General features: G+C 39.1%; 1 protein-coding gene across 3 annotated transcripts in view; it reads right to left on the minus strand.

Moving 5' to 3' along the window:
* Positions 1-22,245, minus strand: part of kank4 (KN motif and ankyrin repeat domains 4) — an 86,314-nt gene that overhangs the window by 5,466 nt on the left and 58,603 nt on the right. For all 3 annotated transcript variants that reach the window (XM_015059608.1, XM_015059609.1, XM_015059607.1), the window contains 8 exons: positions 16,055-16,128; positions 12,184-15,516; positions 8,093-8,186; positions 4,984-5,271; positions 3,217-3,301; positions 2,896-3,115; positions 2,672-2,814; positions 1,765-1,965 (listed from right to left, as the gene is read on the minus strand). In XM_015059608.1, coding sequence (XP_014915094.1) covers positions 1,765-1,965; positions 2,672-2,814; positions 2,896-3,115; positions 3,217-3,301; positions 4,984-5,271; positions 8,093-8,186; positions 12,184-15,516; positions 16,055-16,073 — 4,383 coding nt within the window. In that variant the 5' untranslated portion in view covers positions 16,074-16,128. The remainder of the gene's footprint in view (positions 1-1,764; positions 1,966-2,671; positions 2,815-2,895; positions 3,116-3,216; positions 3,302-4,983; positions 5,272-8,092; positions 8,187-12,183; positions 15,517-16,054; positions 16,129-22,245) is intronic.

A 22,245-nucleotide genomic window follows, 5' to 3' on the forward strand; every position in this document is an offset into this window, starting at 1 on the left:
CATGCAGTCTTTGAGGCAGAGTTCACTACTGCATGATGTTATCAAGGGTACTGCTGACAGTTAATAGGCGCTATGATAAAAGTTGCCCGTGCAGTTACTCAATCTGCCAATTATGATTGCATATTTAAGTGTCTAACATGTAAAACCACACAAATAAGTAATGCTTGCTGCTGATTAGTTTTGTAAATTATGTATGCAAAATCTGCCCATAGTCCCCCGTAAAAAAAGAAAGGAAAAAGTTAGATTTTTGTGTGCATGTTATCAAGCATTCAAATCATGCTCCTCTAGCTTATTATGAGCCTGTGACCTTGCAGTTAATGGCCTCTGTAACCTGCAGCTGAGAGAACAAATCTCTCCGAACGCAGGCACTTGGAAAGCCGTATCTTTACACTTGGAGAGATGTTGTGTACTTGACACCGAGACATCAATCAAAACTAATAGAGCAGTAATTTTCCCCAGATGACACCCCAGACAATGTTCTGCGGTAATATTTGTAACTTCTTACATCTATCAAGCAGCGAGTCATGGCAAGTTTTTCCTCTAATCAAAGGCTAGATATCAGTTAATAAATAAAAAAAATGAAAGCAGTTGAAGCTGCATGCTGAGAGAAAAGTCAACCACAGGGAAAATAGTTGCCTCATATATAGTCTCTATTTCATATTGTGTTGTCTGATGAAAGAGACTGATGTGAATGCAGGTAGTGTAATTCAAAATGGTTAGAACATAACAGCTCCTTTTCTTCAGATCGTGTTTCTTTCAAAATAGTATCTGTATTCACTTGATACTAAACACAGCAAAACATTGACCAGTGGTACAAATGTGGATAGTGGGAGGACTGATAGGTAGGCTTTCATTTGTTTATGGTTTTCTATATTTTACAGTTTATTTTAGTATCACTTTTGTGGCTCCAGCCTACAAAGGTAATTGCAGGATGCTTATGAGAAAAAAAATGCCACAGAAAAAAAAAAAAAAACTCTATTTGAGCCAGCCATGGCAACAGATTTAATAAACTTAGGACCGAACACATAAAAGATCAATGTCGAGTAACAAAATTTTATATGTGTAAATCGAAGAGAAGAAGTCACATGATCACTAATCTATTTAAAAAAATGTAATAATTATTGTTGAAGTGAAACAGTGAATTAATTTAGATTAAAGACTACGTCATGCCTTGTGTATAAGAGTGGACTCATTTTGAGACCAACGCTGAGTCTGTCTCTGCCCTGTGTTTTATACATGAGACATTTCATGTCCCTGAGCTATGTAGCTCCCCATTTCTTTTCTGTATCAACTATGCCATGCCTCACTGCATCCACACTGGCCTTACAGTGGCAGTGCAGGAATATTTGGGTGGTACATAGGCTTTATGGTCTTTCACTTCTGTTCATGTAAAGAACTGCATATGTAAGGTGAGAGAAGTCTTATTGTTACAGTGATCCATTGCTGGATGTTACTTACTTTTACCTTTAAAGACGTTTTTGAAATATAAAACTGCATCCAGTTTCCTAGATTCAGAAATTGATATAAATATGGTCCTCTACATCCAGACTTTATTTATGGCAGCCCGGTAGCCAGGGATTTTACATATCTGACCAAAACCTTAATCTCCTAAATTTACCTTAAAAATGCACAAAAAACACAGCTGGTGGCTGTTATTCTGGTATTTTGTGGTTCAGGAGCAGAACTGTTTTGAATTCACCAGTCTAAACTCTGACATCTTTTTCTACTTACAACTTATTTTAGTTTTACATTGTAAAAGCATACCTTATCTGTGAGTCCGATATCACAGTGACCTGTCTCCAGCAGCAAACAAGCAATGTGCGTGTGTCCATGCTCGGAGGCACACATCAGGGCCGTAGATCCCTCACTGTCCTGTGCATTTACATCTGCGCCGCAGCTCAGAAGCAGCTTCACCATGGCAACGCGACCGTGGCTCACTGCAAGCATGAGCGCGGTCTGGCCAGCCTTGAGAATGAGAGAAAGAGAGAAGTCAGATTAGAAGTTAACAGAAGGAAAATATAGGGATGGGGATGGAGTTTGAGAATCTCAGTGAATGTGACGGAAGGAATAAAGTGAGAAGTACAAGAGAGCAAGTGACAGCCATGTTTCTTTTTTTATGAAAAGAAACATAAAAAATAAATGAGAACAAACAAATGAGAAAAAATGCATAAGATTAGAAATTAGGGGAAAAAAACTATTAATATCAATATTAATCAAGTGTCTACAGACTGTCTTTGCAGGGTCTCTGAAGGGCCGGCACCTAGCAAAAGATGTGATACACCCCGGGACAGACTGCCAGTCCATCACAGGGTAACACACAGACACAGAGGACAAACAACCATACACACTCAATACTCACTCCTAGCAGCAATTTAGCAAGATCACTTAACCCAGTGTTCATGTTTTTTTAGACTGAGAGACAGACTCCAGGCCAGGATTTAAACTAGTGACCTTCTGACTGTAAGGCAACAAATGCATGTAATGTTGGTGAACCCTTTGGCTTTTGAGATTCTTGTGCAGAAAAAAACTGCAGACACGTGTTGTTGTTTTAGGAAATGTAAATTTTCCCTGTAAAATAAAAACAACTTAACCTCACATATTCCTAGAAAGCCACCCTTCATCTTTTCACAGACCACATGTCACTTCAAGCGTATGCTGCACTCTGTGTTACCTGTCTGGAGCGCGCGTTGACATCGCCAAGTTTTAGCAGCTGCTCGGCCACCTCTAGATCATCTGGGCTTTCAGCAGCGGTCAGGGCAGCCAACATCACTGGAGTATATCCCGCCTTATTCACATTATCTGTTTCACAAAGACCTAGAAGAAGACTCTTTATTATAAGCAGTTCTATTTTGAATGTAACTGTTAGTACAGGTGAGTGTGTAAAGCTCAGCTCACCAGTGTCTAGCAGCAGCTTGACCACAGGGAAGTTAGAATGAGACACACTGTAGTGGAGGGCCATATTCCCATTACCGTCAGTCAAGTTAACAACATATGGCAGGAGTGTGGGGGTGGTCAGTCCCACTTGTCTCAGGTATAATCTGACTGTATCTGCCTGGGAGTCTTTCTGGCTCGAGACCCTGAACCATTCCTGATAAAGCACCACCAACACCTGACGCTGTGGAGAGACGTGTATGTTAAAATTAGTCTATACTATGAATTTGCATTACAAAGAAAAAAATATAAAAGAAAATACAGTAGAGTCAGAGAAAGCTTTACCATTTCCTTATCTGGAGATGAGACCTCTTCCATTCGATCCTTTACATACACGCAGGCATCAATGAATCCTTTATCTACTTTCTCCCTATTAAAACACGACACATTGAAGAATACTTTTGACAAATCCAAAGTAGTATCAGTTAGCTTGCAAAACATCTGATTTTCCAGCTGTTTTCTGTTGAACTTATTTCCCTGGTGTTCAATGTGGAAAGGGGATGCAACCTGTTAAAGGTTGCATTGATTGTTGAGTAATTTCAGTTTGAAATGCAATCAGAAGATAACTTCAAAGAACCCTTGAATTTCTCAAAATGTTGTCACACCAATTTAACTTTAGTGCATTTTATATGGATTTTATGTGACTGAGCAATACAAGAAGCACATACTTGTTCTATAAAAGGAAAATGATGAATGGTTTTCAATGCCCTGTATAAATAAAGGTTTTGAGTGTTGCACCAGTAAAAGCTAATTGTAGCTGTTCAGTTAGTTCTTTCACAATGATCAACTTCTAAACTGCATCTGAGGCTAGATTTAGCCTGTATATGAAGAAATGTCTTCATTCTAACAGAAATTAGTTTATTGTATAGACTCAAAGGAATCAGACTACTTCTGAATAAATAACTTATTAAATACTGTCCTCTGATTCCTGGCAGCATAACTAAGTACCAGTTGGTGCAGTGGACCACATACAAGTTAGGTATGCAGCCAATTAAAATTAGAAGAAAATTCTTGTTTCCACTTCAGATTTATCTTGTTTCATGTACTACTAAGCATAAATACCCTGCCTGAGACAATGTGTGGGAACGACTGTTTTTTACATGCTTGTGTTCATACTAAAGTTAGTGGAAGAAAATGTGAATTGAGTATATACTTTCTAAACAATTTTTAAGTCTTTATATTACAGATGACAAGTGTTCTATCTAAATTAGATTTTTGCTTTGAGGTGTTATGCATTGTATGTTTAGAAATGGTATTCCACATACCTTGGTTATTACAAGTACCTATCTGAGCTGTAGTTGTCTCTATCATCACAAACCAGCATGCCCATTCTCCTCTGGTCTGAAGGGAGCAATACTTTTTTTCTATACAATTTTCTTGGATTGAACATTTATTCTCTTTTTTTGAACCATTCCCCATCTACCTTAGAGATGGTTATGTGTGAAATCCCTTGGGATTCACCTTGAGATGTCTGAGTTTTTCTCCCAGACTCTTCGATGAAATCTTGTAGTGAAAGACAATGTACAGATGAATTGAATTTCCTACCATTTAGCACCATCCATCTTTCTTTCCACTCTGACTGGCTAACTTGTCCCTGCTGAGGACAGGTCAGCATTAATCTGTCACCTTTCATGTGTTCAGGGTGATCTGCTTACGTGTAGAACACGTAAGCCATAAAACATGTAATTATGGCCTCCTATGACCAGACCACCTTCCTTTTAAAACTATGTCCTCTTCAAGAAACTGGACTTGTTATTGCCGTTTTTCCCCACAGTAAATATTTAAAAACAGCATCTGTATCATTTTATTTCTAATTCACAATAACACACTACCTTGTGTTGGTCTGTCACAAAATCCACCCAAAAAATGAATTGAAATTTGTGGCTGTACCTTGTCAAAATGTGGACAAGTTTAAGGCATGCAAATACCTTTGAAATTGATTGTATATGCATGACTATGTGGTTCATCTCTTTGATTATACTTGTGGAAAAAAAGCATTTAGTAAAACTTTGCTTAACAGATAGAAAGATCCAGAGCTCTTGTCTGTCTCACCTTTCAGCCTCCTCCACCTGCAGGAGCTCATGGCCACCTTCTAAATCCAAGAGGCCCCTCTCAACCTCTTTCTCTTCACCCACAGCACCTTCCTCCTCCTCAGCCGCAGCAGCAGCAGGAGCAGCAGCAGCAACAGCAACCTCTACATCTGCCCCCAGGATCCCTACCGATTCCTCAGACTCTTTGTCTGTTTCCTTCTCCACCACTACTTCGGATTTATCTTCCTCCTCCACTTCTACTCTTGACTTTTCATCTCCGCTGGAGTCCTCGCTGGATGTTGTCTCGTAGCTAGAAGAGGAAACGTTGACAGTTGAAATGCCTTTTTCATGAAGAAGGATTGATTAAGTTTTACTTCAAAAGTGAGAGATATGTAAATATCGAGAAATTTATGCCAGACTCTAAATTAATAACAAGACGTGTGATGAGTTTAGATAAATATGAAGGCTTCCACGTCAGCCAAGGCTGAGTAATTACTAACCGGTTATCCATCCTCAGATATATGTTTGCCTTTGTAGCCTTGGCCCATCATAAAACATCCCTCATTTTATTACTTATATAATAATTATCCATAGGAATGTTTGTGCACACTCCTATGAGACCTCAGACAAATACATCTTTGTTCTAACAGGTAAGGCTCCTCATTTAAAGTTTGACTGGACGCCAGTGGGTTGTATACGAGTGTGATCAGTGGGGTGCATCATCAAGGCACCGTTGTGTGGCCAGTGATCAGATAAGTCTTACGATGAATACCATTGATTCATGCTTATTTGAACACATACACACACACTGATAAGAGGCGTTCTTGGGATCGCAGCATTCCTCAGATTCCTCAGGAGTTTCAGACAGAGCAAAGATAGAGCAGACGATCTGAAAAGATGCAATACAAACAGCAGCCCACTTCCTGGTGTGAAGAGAAGTCTCAAGACTGTCTGACCTGTTTAACATCTGCTCATATTTATCAGGAAATGAACTGCAATTCTTGGATATACATGAGTTCTAAACAATAGGGATGGACTCATTGGAAGTTCATAAAACATATCTATGATTGTTTATTATGAGCTGTTCTTTCCAATTACCATGAAAATTCATTATTCCCAAGAGCACCTAACTGTTGTCGTATATTTGCAGATTGGTTTGCAACAGCAAAGAAGGAACTGAACTTACACGAAAACAACCTGAACCAACACAACAGAGGTGAGCCGGTCATGAAACAGTGAAGCTCAGGAATGTAAGAACAGGAATGCCCGAATTAAATAAATGTACTCACGGCTGCCATTTCCTTGACATGCAGCACATAATACCTCTCAGGAATTTCAGACAAAAAAAGCCGTAAGAAGTAAGAAGTGCTCTTATCTGGGATTAGATGTCGGTGTGAAGCATATAGAAGGTGCTCAGATTTATTTTCCAATTAAAACTGGATATCTATTTGATATGGATGTAAAAGTAAGAAAGGATAAGAGGAATGTCCAGAATGAAACTTTTTCTCTTTTTTACTTTTGAGTGAATTAAGCACAAATGTAGCATGCAAAGGAACTCTGAGCTGTTCCGAAAATCTTCAGCTACAGTCACAAGCCACTTTATTATGTACAGTTACTCAGTTTATTAACACAAATAGAAACTCAACCAATCACATGACACCAGTCCAATGCATTAGCTATTAAGACATGGTGAAGATAACTTTAGAATAGATAAAAAAGATGATTTCAGTGACTCTGAACATGGCATGTTGTTGGTGTAGGAAAGGCTGGTTTATGTCAGAAACTGCTGATCTGCTTTGATTTTTCTGGCCAAACATCTTCCAGATTTACAGGGAATGGTCCGAAACAAGAAATGCATCTATTGAGCAGCAGGTGTACAGACGAAAATGCCTACTTGGTTTCCGAGGTCAAAGGAGAATGGGAAGCCTTGTTCAAGATGATAGAAATGCAACAGTGGTTCAAAGAAACACTCATCACAACCAGTGTAAGCAGAATACTACCTCTGAATATACAATCTGTTGAACACAGAATCAAATTGCAAATCATTTCAAGCCAGTTTGCTCAAAATGATATGTTTACTGCACTCCATGGTCTCCTTAGACAATCACTAGATCCAACAGAGTCTCTTTGGGATGTTGTGGAACGACGTATTCGCATCGTCCAAAATAGGCCAAAACTGAGGAGTTTGTCTGATGCCTTGTTGGGTCTATACCACAGGGAATTAGTGGACTTGTGAGTTCAATATAGTACTGGCAAAGTATGCTTAATGAAGTGGTCAGCGACTGAATAATTCACACAGGTTCAGACTCTTTCCCAAAGCCTTTACCCAGCAGGATTCACAGTAATTTATCCATCTTATCTCTGGACAAATATTTGAAGGGGATACAGGAAACTCAAAAGGCTCGTTTGGATGCAAAATCAAAGTGACTCTTCTTGAAACACCCATGCCTGGCTGCCCTCCTCACACCAGGTGAGCTATCCCTAAGAGGGAGCTAATCCACCATCCATAGGCTCAGGATGACTATTTGGATAAGAGAACCAATTCATTTACTTAGTACCCATAACTCAGGACCATATCTGAATGTAAATCAGCCTTTTAGCTCAACTTTGACTGCAACTAATCATATCAGAAAGTGTCTCCATTACTGCTCCCTTTATCTACTCCTTCGTAACCCCTTGCAGTCTCTCTGCAGGTAATGCCTTATCAGGCCATGATATGCCACTCCTCATAAGACAGCAGCTCACTATCAAATTGAAATTACCAATCTTTTCTTTCCAACTGAAGATCCTGGGCTTTTTTTTTTTTGTCTCTAGTGGCCTTTATTCATTAGAAGCTTGACAGGAGGGGAGGGGATGCTGTAAATGGCCCAGGACTGGGAATCAAACCTGGGAAAGACTGTAGCCTCAGTATAAGGTTGGATCTTAGTTTAATTAAGCCAATAAGACAACCAAATCTGCCAAAAACATTGTCAAAGGAATGACTCCGAGCTGCCTAGACTGGAAATCTCCTTATTGGGTCTCAGTCCATTTGTACAGTGCCCCACAGACCTACAAATGAAAAATGTAAAAACTACAGCACACAGAAACATATGCATCACAAGCTGGATGCTGATAAAGTGAAAGATTTTTACCCTCCGTTCACCCCAACAAATTTCAGGTTTTTCTTGGCTCCCTTGCTCCCCTGCTTGTCAGCAACACCATTTTTCTTCATAATAGATTTGAGACCTGGTGAAGAAGAGAGAGAGAGATAGAGAGAGAGAGAAAGAGAGAGAGAGACACACACACAGAGAGAGAGAGAGAGGCAAAAACAAGAAGTGAGAAAGCATACAGTATTTCTTTAAACTTAACTCCTGCGTGTCTTCAAACACTGAATGACAGGGGAAATGTAACAAGTAGTATTAAAGTTGAGTAGAAGCAACACAAAAACTTTACGTTTTTTTCTGTGCACAAAGGAATGCTGTTTTTTTTGTTGTTTTTTCAGTGAGCTTCTTTGTTGGTAGTATATTTAAACTTGTGTGTGTGTCTCATTACAACCACAAACGTCAGAGTATTTTACTAGGATTTTAGAGCACAGACTAAAAAAAGAGTTATACATAATTGTGAAGCTTAAGGGAAAAAATGCTAGCGTTGCCATTTTAAACAAATAGTGTGAATTTCTTTTAACACTCCAGCTTAAGTTACCTCTAAATCTAGTACAACCAGCTACTTTAATAAGTGTGTGAAGGCCTCAAAGGAAAACAATAAAGCCTCATAAAAACCAAGAGACCATTAATTAGAGAGGCAGCCAAGAGGCCTCTGGTGTCGCTCGAGGTTTCAACAGATCCACAGCTCAGGATTGAGAGCACGGCAACTATTATTCAAGCTCCCCACAAATCTGCTGTTTATGGAACATTGACTAAAAAAAGACATTCTTGAAAGAAAGCCATAAAAAGTTTGCTACAAGCCTTGTAGGGAACACAGCAACATGTGGAAAAAGATGCTTCGATCAGACAAAAAGTGAGACCAAAACATACATCTTAAATACTCCATTCCTATTGTGATAAATGGTGACTAAACTTAAAAGCAGAGTGACAATGAAGTGGTTCAGATCAGATTAGTATCAAATTCTTGGGTGAAAATGTCCCAGTGACAGTCCAGACCTAAATCCAATTGAGTCTGTGCAACTGATGTTCACAGATGTTATCTGTAAAACCTGAATGAGCTTGAGTGACTTTTGCAAAGAGGGATGTCCAAGATTTTCAATATGTGGATTTAGAAAAACACTTGCTGCTGTAATTTCAGCAAAGACCGTTCTAGGAACAATTGATGAACTCATTGTGACTATAATGTCCACAAGTTTTTTATTTGCAAATAAAAAAAAACATTATTACACACAGTACGTTATGTTGGTGTATCACATAAAATCCTATTAAGATATGTGTTTGCATTGTGCTAAAATAAAAAAAATGGGTGTGAACACTTTTTTAATGCATTGTATTTGTGAAACCAATAGGGTGTAACAGCAAACTGACCAGCTGTATGGAGACCATTTGACAAAGAGAAAAACAGATTCATCAGAGTTGAATGAAGAGAGACACAGGGAAAATTCATTATATAGCAACATATGGTATTACCTGCATGATGACAGATACAAAAAAATACTTTGAATTAAATTGAGCCATTTAATTAAACCACACAACTACATGCCGTACATGTATTTCCCAAGGCAATTTGCACAAGTCAGCAGTATTCACAGCACGCAGCCTTGACATTGTCGGGCCTACTTATGTTTGTAACTGTCGAATAATCGATTCTGCGTTGGCTCTTTTGCTGACTCCTGTTGGCTCTTGGCCTAGTATGGTGGTCTTAGTTGTTCCTGACAGCAGATGTTGTGCAGTGGATCCATAATGTTTTATCCAAATACAAGGATGTGGCTTTCCGCCAAAAACCACTATCTAAAAAGATCCAGGAAGAACGGTGCTTTTAGATCAAGTGTCTCCCCAGAGACAGCAACAGAGAGTGGGAAGCTTAGTGAATATTTAAAATCTGAATGCATCCTCATGTCAACATCCAAAAGATACAAACTTACTTTTAATAAATGCATACATTTTTAGTTTGTTTTTTTTGCTGACATTTGGCTTAGGTAAATTAGATTTTGAATTTGATCAGTCTCATTTGGGAAAATTCCCAAAATCTAATTTTAGCTTCAGATGAATACAAGGGTTGAATTCTCTAGCAATGTCATTAGAGAAGTTCAAGATGTCTAACACAGAGAAACACTGCAAATCCTGGAACAGCACATGCAAATCCAGGCATATGCACTTTGTTTGAACACAGTGCTGTACAGTCCTCCCAACATTGAACTGCATGTTAACAGTGAGAAAACGTGGGTCTGAGCTCCAGCTCCTGGCTCAATCCCCAACATTGGAGACATCAAGGGAAGACAGAGAGGCACCATCTGTTTGATGTATGCGTGAGGGCCTCTGCTTACAAGTCCACTTTACAGTTGATAAGCATGGCTCCACTTTCCTGTGTGAATGAGTGTTTGTATATTATGTCTGGAATAAAAAATGAGTATTTGATGCTAAAACCAGGCTACTTAAGCAGTGCTATACGTACGTTTTTCTTCCTTCCTAGTAACGGCAACCAGTGGTGACTATTTTTAAGAAAAAACAGCATGTACAGTGCATAAATATGAAAATGTGCAAGCACAACAGCTATAAATATGAATTATTGCATGGTGAAGAAAATAAGTGTTCAAGACATAGACTGCCCTGGAAAACGTCATACTTTTTTTTCTTTTACATTTCGTCATATTCCCATTAAAAACTTCAATGTATTTTATTAACATTTTATTTGATAGACCAAGTAATGCATAGTTGTGAACTGTGACTCTTCCCTCCTGACTCAACATAGGCTTTTCAGGCTTTTCTTTAGGAGTTTTTCAACTAACTTTGCACATTTAGAAACCAAAAATTTGGAGAATTTTTTTTTAAATGAATCTGATGTCCAGCCAGATTGTTGTCTCAACTAATGCAAGTTTGGGCTTTTAGAGGGCCAGTCTAACAAATGAATATATTCGCTCTGGCTGGATGATGAGGGTTGTTGCCCTGTAGTTAGATCTTTTGAAGTCTGTGACAGGTTTTAGCTTCATCCATCTTACAATAAAATTGGAGCAGCATTCCTATCCCTGCTGAAGAAAAGCATGTTTCATGTTTCACCATGGGGATGGTGTGTTCAGGACGTTATAAAGTTTGTTTCTACCACATAAAGAATTTCGAATGATAGAAAAGTTTGTTTTTGGTCTCATCTGACCAGAGCACCTTCTTCCACATGTTCACTATGTCTTCTGCAAAGCTTGTAGAAGACTACAAGCAGGGATTCGTATTGTGTTCTTTCAACAATGACTAATAAGAATCTACTGATTCTTCCAGCTGAGCTGTGGATTTATGTCTCTTTTCCAGATTTACCCTAACTTGGCTGTTTTGAATAATTCACATCACTAACATAGCATCAATAGCTTAGAAACATTACATCTCTTGTATTTTTTCATACAGATGGTTTTCTTTGCTTATGTTTGGCTGTTTAATCCATCATATTGCAATAAACAATCACAAATCAGTACAATAAAAACAAAATCATGCAAATAAGCTGCCTTTTTCAGAGTGAAAAATGTAAAGTTCAACACAGCCTATAAAATGTCATACAAGAATAATAACTGCTATCCAAACTTAGCAATTAATATCTAATGAATATGATGCGCCAAAGTCATTCTGTTGATAATTGATTCAGACCTGATTTGACAACCTCTCTTCTCAGTGGAGTGTTTCTAATTGCGTGAATAGACAGATGGGGTTACTTGCGTGTCATAAAAGCTCAGACCTGTAGTCAGCTTGATAATTAGAGTTCTAACGTCAGCTGGCAAATCTGTTTGTCATGCAGGGTAAGGCGTTCTACCCGTACCACAGATTGGCACAGCAGATATCTAAAAAGAATTCAAAGCATTCTGACAAAGTTCAGCTGCTCATTCAGCCTTCAACGAAATGAAACGAAACTCTGTGTACATATTAATATTTAGACCCCGCCTTGATGGGAGATCATAAGGGATGTGTTGCAATTAAGCAGCATGACTAATGTAACTACAGGCCTTTGTGAATGGTTGATATGTGGAATATTGGAGAGGAAATTACTCAGCTCATTGTCAGACAGACGCTTTGTACTTTCTGATACACTTCATGCCTACCTTGCTCTTGCTGCTTGCTGGTGGCAGCTGCTTTCTGGCCTGGGGAGTAGAAGGCTGAAAGGACACTGAGGGAGCTGACCAGTTGGCTTTGAATTGAACTCATTTTGGAAGCACTGGACTTCCCCGCTGCTTTCCCAGTTGTTGCAGCAGGGGCACCTTTGCCTGAGGGCTTGGCTGGGGTTCCCTTTCCTGCTTCTGCTCTTTTGGTTGCAGTCTGCTTTGGTGCTATGGGGCTCTCCTGTTGGCCGACCGTCTGTTGGGCTCCAGAGCTGCTCCCGAGCTGTGCCCACTGCTCCCCAAGAAGGCCTGTTATTCGAGTTACGACTTGTCCCAAAGCTGCAGGAGATGTTGGCGATTCACCTGAACCTCTGCGGGCTGTCTGAGACTCGCCAGATTCCCGTCGCAAGGCTTTTGCCTCACTTGAACCACGACGGTGAGCTGCTTCGCTTGAGCCTCTCCGAAGTGATTGTGTCTCTCTAGCATCTTTTTGAGATGATGGAGCCTCAGTGGAGCTTCTTCGCAAGCTCTGGGAGTGAGATTGGGTATCACCTGACCCGTGGCGGATTTGACGAGTCTTTGTTTCTCCTGTCTCACGACTTGGAGGGTGTGATACACTGGATCCCCTCTGTGGCGCTTTCTGCTCTTTTGAGTCCCGACGAGATGCATGTTGAGACTTAGTGTGTGGCTGAATGGGCTTGGTCTTTACTTGGATCTCACTAGAGCTAGAAGAAACGCTTTGAGATTCACCCTGAGGTTGTACATTAGACTCCTTCTTGATCAACTCATCAGGCAGCTTCTCTGCTTGACTACTGTCTTGAACTTGAGGCACAGATGGCATTTGATCATTTTCCTGTGGTTCAGAGGGTTGTGCTGATAACTCAGCCTCTTGACGTGGTGCAGTCTGGACTTTTGTTGTGATTTTCTCAGATTCAGGTTCACTGGATTCCCTAGTAGTGAGCATGGGTGCAAGCTGAGGTTGAGGAGGTGTTGGCTGCATTTGCTCTGCTGAGGGCTTGCGTCCTCTCTGTGGTCTAACAGGAGCTACTGCCTTCCCAGCTGAATTTTCAGCTATTACTATAACAGTATCAGGGACGACATTTTCCTTAACTGATTCGCATACAATTTCTTTATCTTTGTTTTCTGCTGTCTCCATTTCAATCTTTTTAGGTTCTATAATCTCTACACCAGTTGAGAGTTGGAGCTCTTTAGGTTTTGAGTCATCCTGTGCAGAGGTCGCTTCCCTCTTATCAGTTCCAGAGGCTGGACTAGGACAGACTTTAGTCTTATTTCCAACTTCTGAATCTAAAGTCTGCACAACAAGATCTGTAACATATATCTTTGCAGCAACCTCTACAGCAACATTTTCACTTTCTATTTGAACTACTTTTTTTGTTTTTTCACTTTCAGTAGTTTCACTTTCCCCCACTCGGCCCTCTGCTTGTGCGTCTCCAGACAGGTTGTTGTCCTGCCGTCTTTCTATCTCCGTTTCTGTTTGCTGGTCGCTCCTCTGTGCTACCTCAGTCTCTGTGACTCTGTCCACAGTGTCCACCCTTTCAGTCTCTGTTCCCTGATCTATGCTACTGGCCCTTGGTCTCTGTGGATGGTCTGTCACTGTTTCTCCCTCTGTCTCTGTGACTTGGTTTACTCTTTCGGCTGCAGGCGTCTCGGTCGTCTGATCTTGCGTGACGATGCTCTCTGTTATTGTACCCCGTTCCATACTGTTGGCTCTGGGTCGGGGTTGTATTGCCTCTATCACCTCTGTCTCCATTTCTGTTTGTTGGTCATGTGTGTCAAGCTTACTAGTCGCTATTCCTCGATCAATAATTCTAGCCCTCGGTTTGGGTACCATCACTTCTACCAAGATCTTATCCGTATCTGTTCCCTGATCTATTTTAGCAGGAGATTCTGTCTCAGTTTCTTGGTGGCTGAGATCTATTCTCTCTGTAACTGTTCCTGCATCTATGCTTTCTCTTCTTGGCCTCTCAGGAACTTGTGTGGTACAAATTTCTACTCTCATCCCTTCACTCAGTTGCAGTATTCTGTCCTCTTTTACTTTATTCTCTTCCATTTGTTCCTTCAAAAGAGCATTAGTTCTCTCTAGCTCCTGGCTAGCCTGAGTAAGTTTTGCTTCCAGCACCATTAGCTTCTCTTCCAGCTTTAGCATTCCATTTTGGTCCTCTTTTGAGGCATTACTCTCTCTGATAATCTCACTTTCTTTTGCAACAACTTCAGTGTCCTGTGATAGCCTTTCCTCTGCATTATCTTGCAGGCTTTTAGATGTCTCTCTTTGCTTGTCAGCTGTCTCTGATGGTACACTTTGCTTTTGATTTGTAGAAGGATCTCTCTGTATTGGTAGCTCTTTTGTTCTTTTTGTCTCCCTGTGGCTCTCTTCTACATTTACTGGCACATGCTCAGAAGCTACACCTCGAACCGGTTGAATTGCTAAAGATAAATTGAGGCCTTCTGAAGGTCTTGGTCTTTGGCGTTGACTGTTTCCCCCTGTCTCATAAGTTGTTGCCATTGCAGAGGATGATGTGGAAGCTTGAACTTGGGACTGTGTTTGTATCTGACGAAGCAGCTTCTCCCGCTCCTCCCTTAAGGAGCAGATCTGAGCCTTTAGTTCTGGGATAGTTTTGACCTGTTCTTCCAGCTCCCTGACTCTTTTTAGTGCCACTGTTATCTGCTGGTGAAGACCTGCCCGATCCTGTGGAAGGCACCGTCTTTCCAGTATGTCTGGAGAGGCACGAAACATGTTCTCTGTTGATCCATTTTCTGGCGTTCCTGTCGTGCAGTCAGGGCTGCTTGAATCTGAACCTTTCCTCTGCTGGAGGGTGATGGGCATTGATGATGCTCTAAGGAGGTTTGGTCGACTTTGAATCACAGCAGTTTTATCCTCAGTACCTTGATAGACAGTGCCTGGTTCATCTCTAGATTTGTTTGAAACATTTGGAGTTCCTTGACTGGTTGTCGCTCTGCTGCTATGACTAGATACTGCCCCTTCACTTGGCCTAAAGTCAAATATTTGTTGGACCTCTGTCACTCGGGATTTGGGCTTTGGGCCCAAGGTAGATGTCCCAGACCATGCCCCTTCCTTAGATGGAGGTCTGACTCCATGTCCAGGGAGGCTAAAATTTCTGGGAAGAGTGCTGAATTTAGCTGGGCCTTTCACCCTCCTCTGGATGTGGACCCTCTTAATGGTGTTGCCTTTTTCAATATCGTCCACATACTTGAGGAAGTCAAGATCCAGATGGAAGCCATAGGGAGTCTCCACTGAATAGGGCAGCTGTTTCCTCTGTACACCGCCCTCGTTGACCTTGGTCTGAAAGCCGTTGGCTGTAAGGAGTTAACAAGGATAATAATTATTTTAATTTGTAAAAAAAAAAAAACTGATAAATATTTCAAATGAATGTGCAATTAGTAAACAAACTAAACATAAAACAAATGTAAGATTATTATAAGCATTATGATTCTTTTTCACCCTCTTGCAAAGTCAAGCAGTACTGTGTTGTACATGTGGCTCTGTAAAGCCAATATCACTTACAGAGAAGTAATTAGCATGCAGTGATTGTGCCAAAACAAACAAGCCAGCATGTAAAATACTGTTCATGTTGTGCCATCTTCTAAATTCAGCATGAGACAGGAGGCGTTTATCACCTCAAGAAAATAAGCCCTTAGCAGTTCTCAAGTCAAATACACAATAATCAGGCAAATTGTTTTACCTTTTATTTCTTATGTTGACTGTACAATGAGCAAAAATAGAATCCTACCAGACAAATTACTGGTGTTACAGTTGGGGAAATAGGATTTGAACTGTAAGACGTGTTAGAAGCAGGGACATTGTTTGCTTAACTAAAGGCTTTGTGGCACTCACCACTTTTCTTGTCCATCATGAGATGCAGAGTTCTCAGTCATCTACTTGTGTTTGGAACAATTTGAGCTGGCAGCCTGGATAAGACAGAACAAATGTCATGTGAGAAATTGAGCAAATGGTCAGAATCATTACATGAATAAAGCAAAGTATTTTTGATGGTTTATATCCATATTTTTACTGAAATGATAGAAATAACAGCTCTGTAAAATGAAATGCTTGAAATAGAAGATTTTCCAAAAGATGCCGACAACTTTTACAGATTTGCTACAGTAACAATAAAAGGGCAAAATTACTATTTTTTTTTCTCAAAACAATGTTTCACTATTTCTTGCTCTGTTAACTGAAAACAAGCAGTTTGAACAAATCTGACAAGTTCAGATGGACAAGTTCACAAAGCAACACAGTTTGCACATAGTGAAAAACATTTCTCCACAGCATGCACTACTTCCTTATAACATTAAAATTTGTTAGAACAACATCAGACTGCTTAGGAAGGAAAATAAAATACGGATGGTTTAAAAGCACGGTGCAGATGGGAACAGATGATGGAGTAATACAATCCACCTATTCATTTGTAGATAAAATGCAATAAATGTAAATAAAAACGCATCATATTGCAAATATATTCCAAAAAGCTGATACAAAAATATCAACTAGTTTGACCAACCTCCCACAAGCTCTGGTGAATCTAATGTCATTTGCTCCAGCTGTAATCTACGTATAGTGCTGACTAAATGTTAGGGTTTTGCATGAAATTTCAAAATGGACTTATGAGTTCACATGTCCAACTGTTTAGTACTCTAAAATGGTTCTTAATAGCAATGTGTCTTATCTATGAACTAACTTCTAGACTTTTTGTTCAATGACAATGTTTATGTTTATTATCATGCTGTTCACATTTTTGCCCTATGAGACAAAGAGGACACCTATCAGTCAATCAATACTTGGCCACTGTAAAGTTTAAGAGGGATGTTTCCATTAAGCTGAGTGTCTTCAGCATGTTACAAGGGAATACAGGAAAGGTCACAGAACACCATAGAAGTAGAGGCCTTTGGCCACATCCCATTCTAATGACAGCTTTATTGTGAACAGTGCCTGATTGTGAATGGCACCTACTCCAGAATGCTACCTGAAGAAGGTAAGTGGCCCCAACATTGTTATTATCTGCCTACTACAAGGCCCTCAAGGGTCCCTGACATTACTTCCATTCCTGGGCATCATAGTCACACATGGTTCGAGTAACATCTGGGACAAAAATCCAGAAGAACTCACACAAACCAAAGCATGCACTGCCACAAACCTTTCAAGAAACTACAGAAATGTTATACATGGCACACTAAAAAACACAAGAAGACACAAAAAAGCACATTTCCAGCCCCACTGCACCATTGGGAAACAGTATTTTACTTACGTGAACCTCATGCCATTTCTAAATATGGTACAATGAAACACAGCATACTTCTGTCTTCTCTGCCTTACAGTAATTCACTTCACTCCTGTTTCGCTGCAATAGAAGTCCCCAGGTAGTTATACTGAAAAAATAGTAATCCAATTAACTTTTTCCTCTTTTGAGAATGTATTATCCATTTATCATGTTTACAGATTAATAGGCAGTTAGGTTATGTACTTTATCAGCTGTCTACTGCAGGCACAAATTTCATTTTTAAATAATGATAAAAAGTTTATATTACCAGCATAACAAAATTAAACACAGAGCTATTTTGTTCATTGGTCTAATTTAATTTAACAAGATCAACCCTTGGCAGATTCACTCAGGGGAACATTTGGTGTCACTTTATACCATTTGTTCCAAATGGAAGAGCCAAGAAACCAAGCCGTAAACTGAAGAGCAGACGAGAAATGAAGAGAATTTCAGAAAGGAGTACTTGCAAAGTTTTACTATCTAATTGTAAATACCTCTGATAAATTTTACTACCAATAAAAGGAAGGCAATGTTCCCTTCTTTCAATGAGCTGAATATATTTAAAATCTCAGTTAATTACACAAGTGATCTACTAAAGCTAAGCATCACTTCAACATTATTTAGAAAAGAGACCCACAATATATTTTACTATCTCAAAAATAAATGACAAAAACTGGGGAAAATATCAGATTGTCTGCAGTTCAAGCCTAATTAGTGTTTTAGCATCGTCTTCAGGGTGTCAAATCTAAATTACTGCAGGCTTTTATTATGACGATCAGAGCTGCATTAAGCATAAAGTGTGTCTTAGAATATGACAGCAATTCAATAGATCATTTTGTTTTACATCTCTTCTGATTTCGTTTTTTCTTCTTCTTTGGGGAGTCCTGATGCAATCCCAGCCTAGAGTTTTACCTTGAGAGTTTGCTGTTTTCTGTCATTGTCTTTATCATTTTGGTAATATTTTTGTACTAAAAGAAGATAAAAGTCTTTCACAAACAGGGAAACGTTTCCCCATTAAAAATATATATTTGATGCCCCAACAGAGAAAATAAGCATGCACCGTTTCATTGAATATTTCTGTAAGAAGTATGTTTACATACATTCTGTTGACTGACAGACACTAACAGTTCCTATTTATCTACAGGCTAGTTATCATTTCAGATGTTTTTATACCATACACTCAACAATAGCATGAAAGTCTTTAATTTGGGGGTTCTAATTATTCATTTTAATTGCTCTTTTTAAGATGTTACATGAGTTTTACAACAAGAAACACAGAGACATGTAAAGTATATGTATGAATGGGGTGAATTTATTAAAGAATCCAATAATACTTTTATAATGCAATAATCCAAATACTGTTTATAGATACACACCACAAATATTTCCTAATATTTGTGGGTGTGAAGAAGAAGTTATACAAGTTTAAGCCATCAAAATGGTTCTGGTATAATTTATGCTTGATATATTGTCCAGTTGAAACACCTGTGCTAAAGTTTGACTTGTTATCTCTGGTGATAAGAAATCGGTTAGAATGTCCAAGAAAAAACCAGGACTATAATAAAGTGCAAGATGGCGGAAAATCTATTTCCAAATTGAAAATTTTGAAAATTTAAGCAAATGTCTTCAGGAGACAAGCTAGATAAAGGTTAACCTCGGCTTACTCAAGGACATAAAGAATGTTTGGAGGAATCAAGATGAGGGGGTTTAAACCTAAGAACATAATACCCTTTCTGTGCATGGTGTTGATAGCATCATACTCAGGGTCTGTTTCATAATATTGAATTATGCGAAGAAGGAGCAACTCTAAATGTTTTGTTTTACATCAAATCAGCAACAACTTGGTCACAAATAGATGTTACAACTATCCAAATGCACATTAAAACTAGTTTTATATTAATAAAGTGATATTAAGCTCCTACATAACCATTGACTTAAACAATATTGAAATTTTTTTAACATATGCTAAAAAGTTGGGTCTGTGATAAGGACCGAACAACATTATTTAGACGAGGTCTGTTTTTCTCATAATAAGAATAGTCAAATATTCCAGAATTATGAAAGATTCTGGGATATTCTTTTATATAAAACAAGGCATGTTTTTCTATGCCTTGTTAAAGCATAGAAAAACACTTTGTTTCTGCACAGCTTTTTATTTTCATAAGACAGAGCTTCACCTTCAATCAATTTGAATTATGATATTGCACAGATTGCAGAACATTTCAGCGTGTTCTCTCGTATGTAGGAATAACACATTACAAAGATTATCTATAATAGCTTGAAGTGAGTGCACAGTCCATGTCACAATGAAAGTTGTGTTGTGCAATGCCAAGTGGTGACACACTGCAAGGCAAGCATTCTATGAGGTGGCAATGTAATCAATCAAAATGACAGTCAGTGCACCCCGGGACCTTAACAGGAAATGTGACAAGCACTATTTGGCCCTGGTGCCGTCTTCACAGATTGAGCCTTATTAATGGAAAAAGCAGGTGACCTGAGGCAGAACTGTTGTCTCTGTTACAGATGAGCAGATAAACACACACACACAAGGAGAAACACACAGATCAAGTGACTGACAGGATGAGACATCCTCTGATTGTTGCCATGGCAACCATTCTGTAATCTGCTTCTCAGCTCTTCCCCCAGGAGGGAAAAGAGCACAGGTATTCCCTGCTCCTGGTGATGTTTAATGCGACTACGATAAAATCGCTGTCCTTAAGGTTTAATTAAGTAGCCAAAGAATGCTGTGCTAAGTAATTGTTGAGTGAAGTACAGGGTGACCCTAGTGATAATTATACACAGTAGGCAGGCAGCGAAACCTTTTTTAATTAGATCATTACTTTCAAAAAGATACATTAAGTTTAAGTTTAAGTTATTAAACTTAAAGAGAGATTAAAGATAAAAAACAGGGGGGAAAGGAGGATGTGATGAAGATTGAAAGAATAGAAAAAAATGGCATGACGGGCATCACAAAATCGGATTAACAAAAATGAAAATAACTAATTACAATCAGGGGCTTGCTTTCTTTGATAATTTCTCTGATCAGGCATGAAGGAATTAACCTAAGCTGTGTACTCAGTTATTTAACTCTGCTGCAAGGAAACATGCAGATCATTTAAATTGTTTTGTTGTGCAAGGAATGTACAAAGATTTGAAGTCCTCATTAACTTAATTTGTTTTCAATTCCATAAATAGACAATGGATCTTGTGAAGAACTTTTGCATAATTCAAAAAAGAATCAAGTTTGGAATAACTAAAAAAAAGGGAATCAGCAAAACACCCCATGATTCTGCCACCGCATTGCTTGACAATTGGTCAAATGCTTTTTTTTTTTTTGCTTTAAAAGCCTCATTGTCACTGTGACAATGCAGCACTTTTTGTAGCAACCTGCCGTGCAACTTTTCTCTAAAAGCCATCTGTCTTGTCCATATGGGCTGCTGCAAATTTTAACAAATCAAGTCAAATTAGAAACAGTGACTTCTTTCTGAGTCCATAGTAATCTAAAACTGGCTTCATGTGGGCATAACATGAAGCCATGTCACTGGTCATTAAAAGGTTTACAGTTCGTTACAGGCTTTCATCTTGATGCTCCCTGGGTTGTTTGTGAACATGCTAACGAACTTTCTTCGTCTAAGAGTGACAGTTTTGTTCAGATGGTTGAAATTTGACATTGGGTTTAATACTGTTGTGATCTGTGTGCAAGTTGCTTAGATGGAAAATATTAGTGGTGCTCAAAATAAATATTTGAACGTATTTGAAGTTTTATGGATTGGAGCAAATTAACTTTTGGAAACTCTTACACACAGATATGTATTTTTAAAATTCAGTTGTTTGCCATCTGATCATTTGATATGAAAAAAATCCATGAAAAGCACAATATTAACATGTCCACAATGATTTGTGTGCTCAGAAGAAAGCCTCAGATTAATCATGTTGCATTTAGTGACCATGAGCAAACTAATATGGCGGATTACTGTAAAGTGATGATTGAGGTAGCGATTATTCTCTAACTAGTCAACCATCAAGGTTAAGCTAGTAATTAAATTTTTAGAGTCCTTCTGTTGACACTGATGATGCAGAATCCACACAGGATTACAGTCATAATGACTGCAAGCTGAAAGCTCATAAAAGGCATGCTAATCCAAATTGAAAGTGTTTGCAGCAGGCTACACAAAGCTATAATGAAGTCACAGTTATTTTCGTCCAAAAGCGTGTGTGTGTGTGCGTGCGTGTGCAGGGGTGAGGATGTGTGTGTTTTTGTATTTCTCACCTTGCAAACCTCATTTTTCCAACAAACACTACTTTGTGAGGAGCCACTACTCCATAAGAAGAAATACTGTTTTGGGGTTAGGCGTTAGGTTTAGGACCAAGTGATGAATTGAGTTTAGGTAAGGGTCACGATTAGACTTTAGAAAATAAATGAAGAATGAATGTAAGTCAATGCAAAGACCTTGTGAAGATGGAGAGACGTAAGGTGTGTGTGTGCTTGTGTGTGTGTTTTAGCTGTTTGTGTTTGTGTCAGCACCCAGGCAATCCCTCTTTGTTGGTGCTTGTCTGAATATGCTCTAGTATTGGTTGCAGTACACATTTAGCATTCCACGTGCCGCTCATGCACATAGACTCTCAGAGGATGCACTGCAGTCTGTCAGCACCAATCCAATAACTGTGACAGCTGGAGGAGAGGCGACGACGTCGGTAATGTAAGGCCCGGAAGACAAGAGTAATGATGGTAGAGTAAATAAGTTCTCAGTGACAGCCAGGCTTTCTT

The sequence above is a fragment of the Poecilia latipinna genome, unplaced genomic scaffold (genome assembly GCF_001443285.1).
Source record: "Poecilia latipinna isolate Pla-1442-1.1 unplaced genomic scaffold, P_latipinna-1.0 Scaffold1641, whole genome shotgun sequence".
Classification (NCBI taxonomy): domain Eukaryota; kingdom Metazoa; phylum Chordata; class Actinopteri; order Cyprinodontiformes; family Poeciliidae; genus Poecilia; species Poecilia latipinna.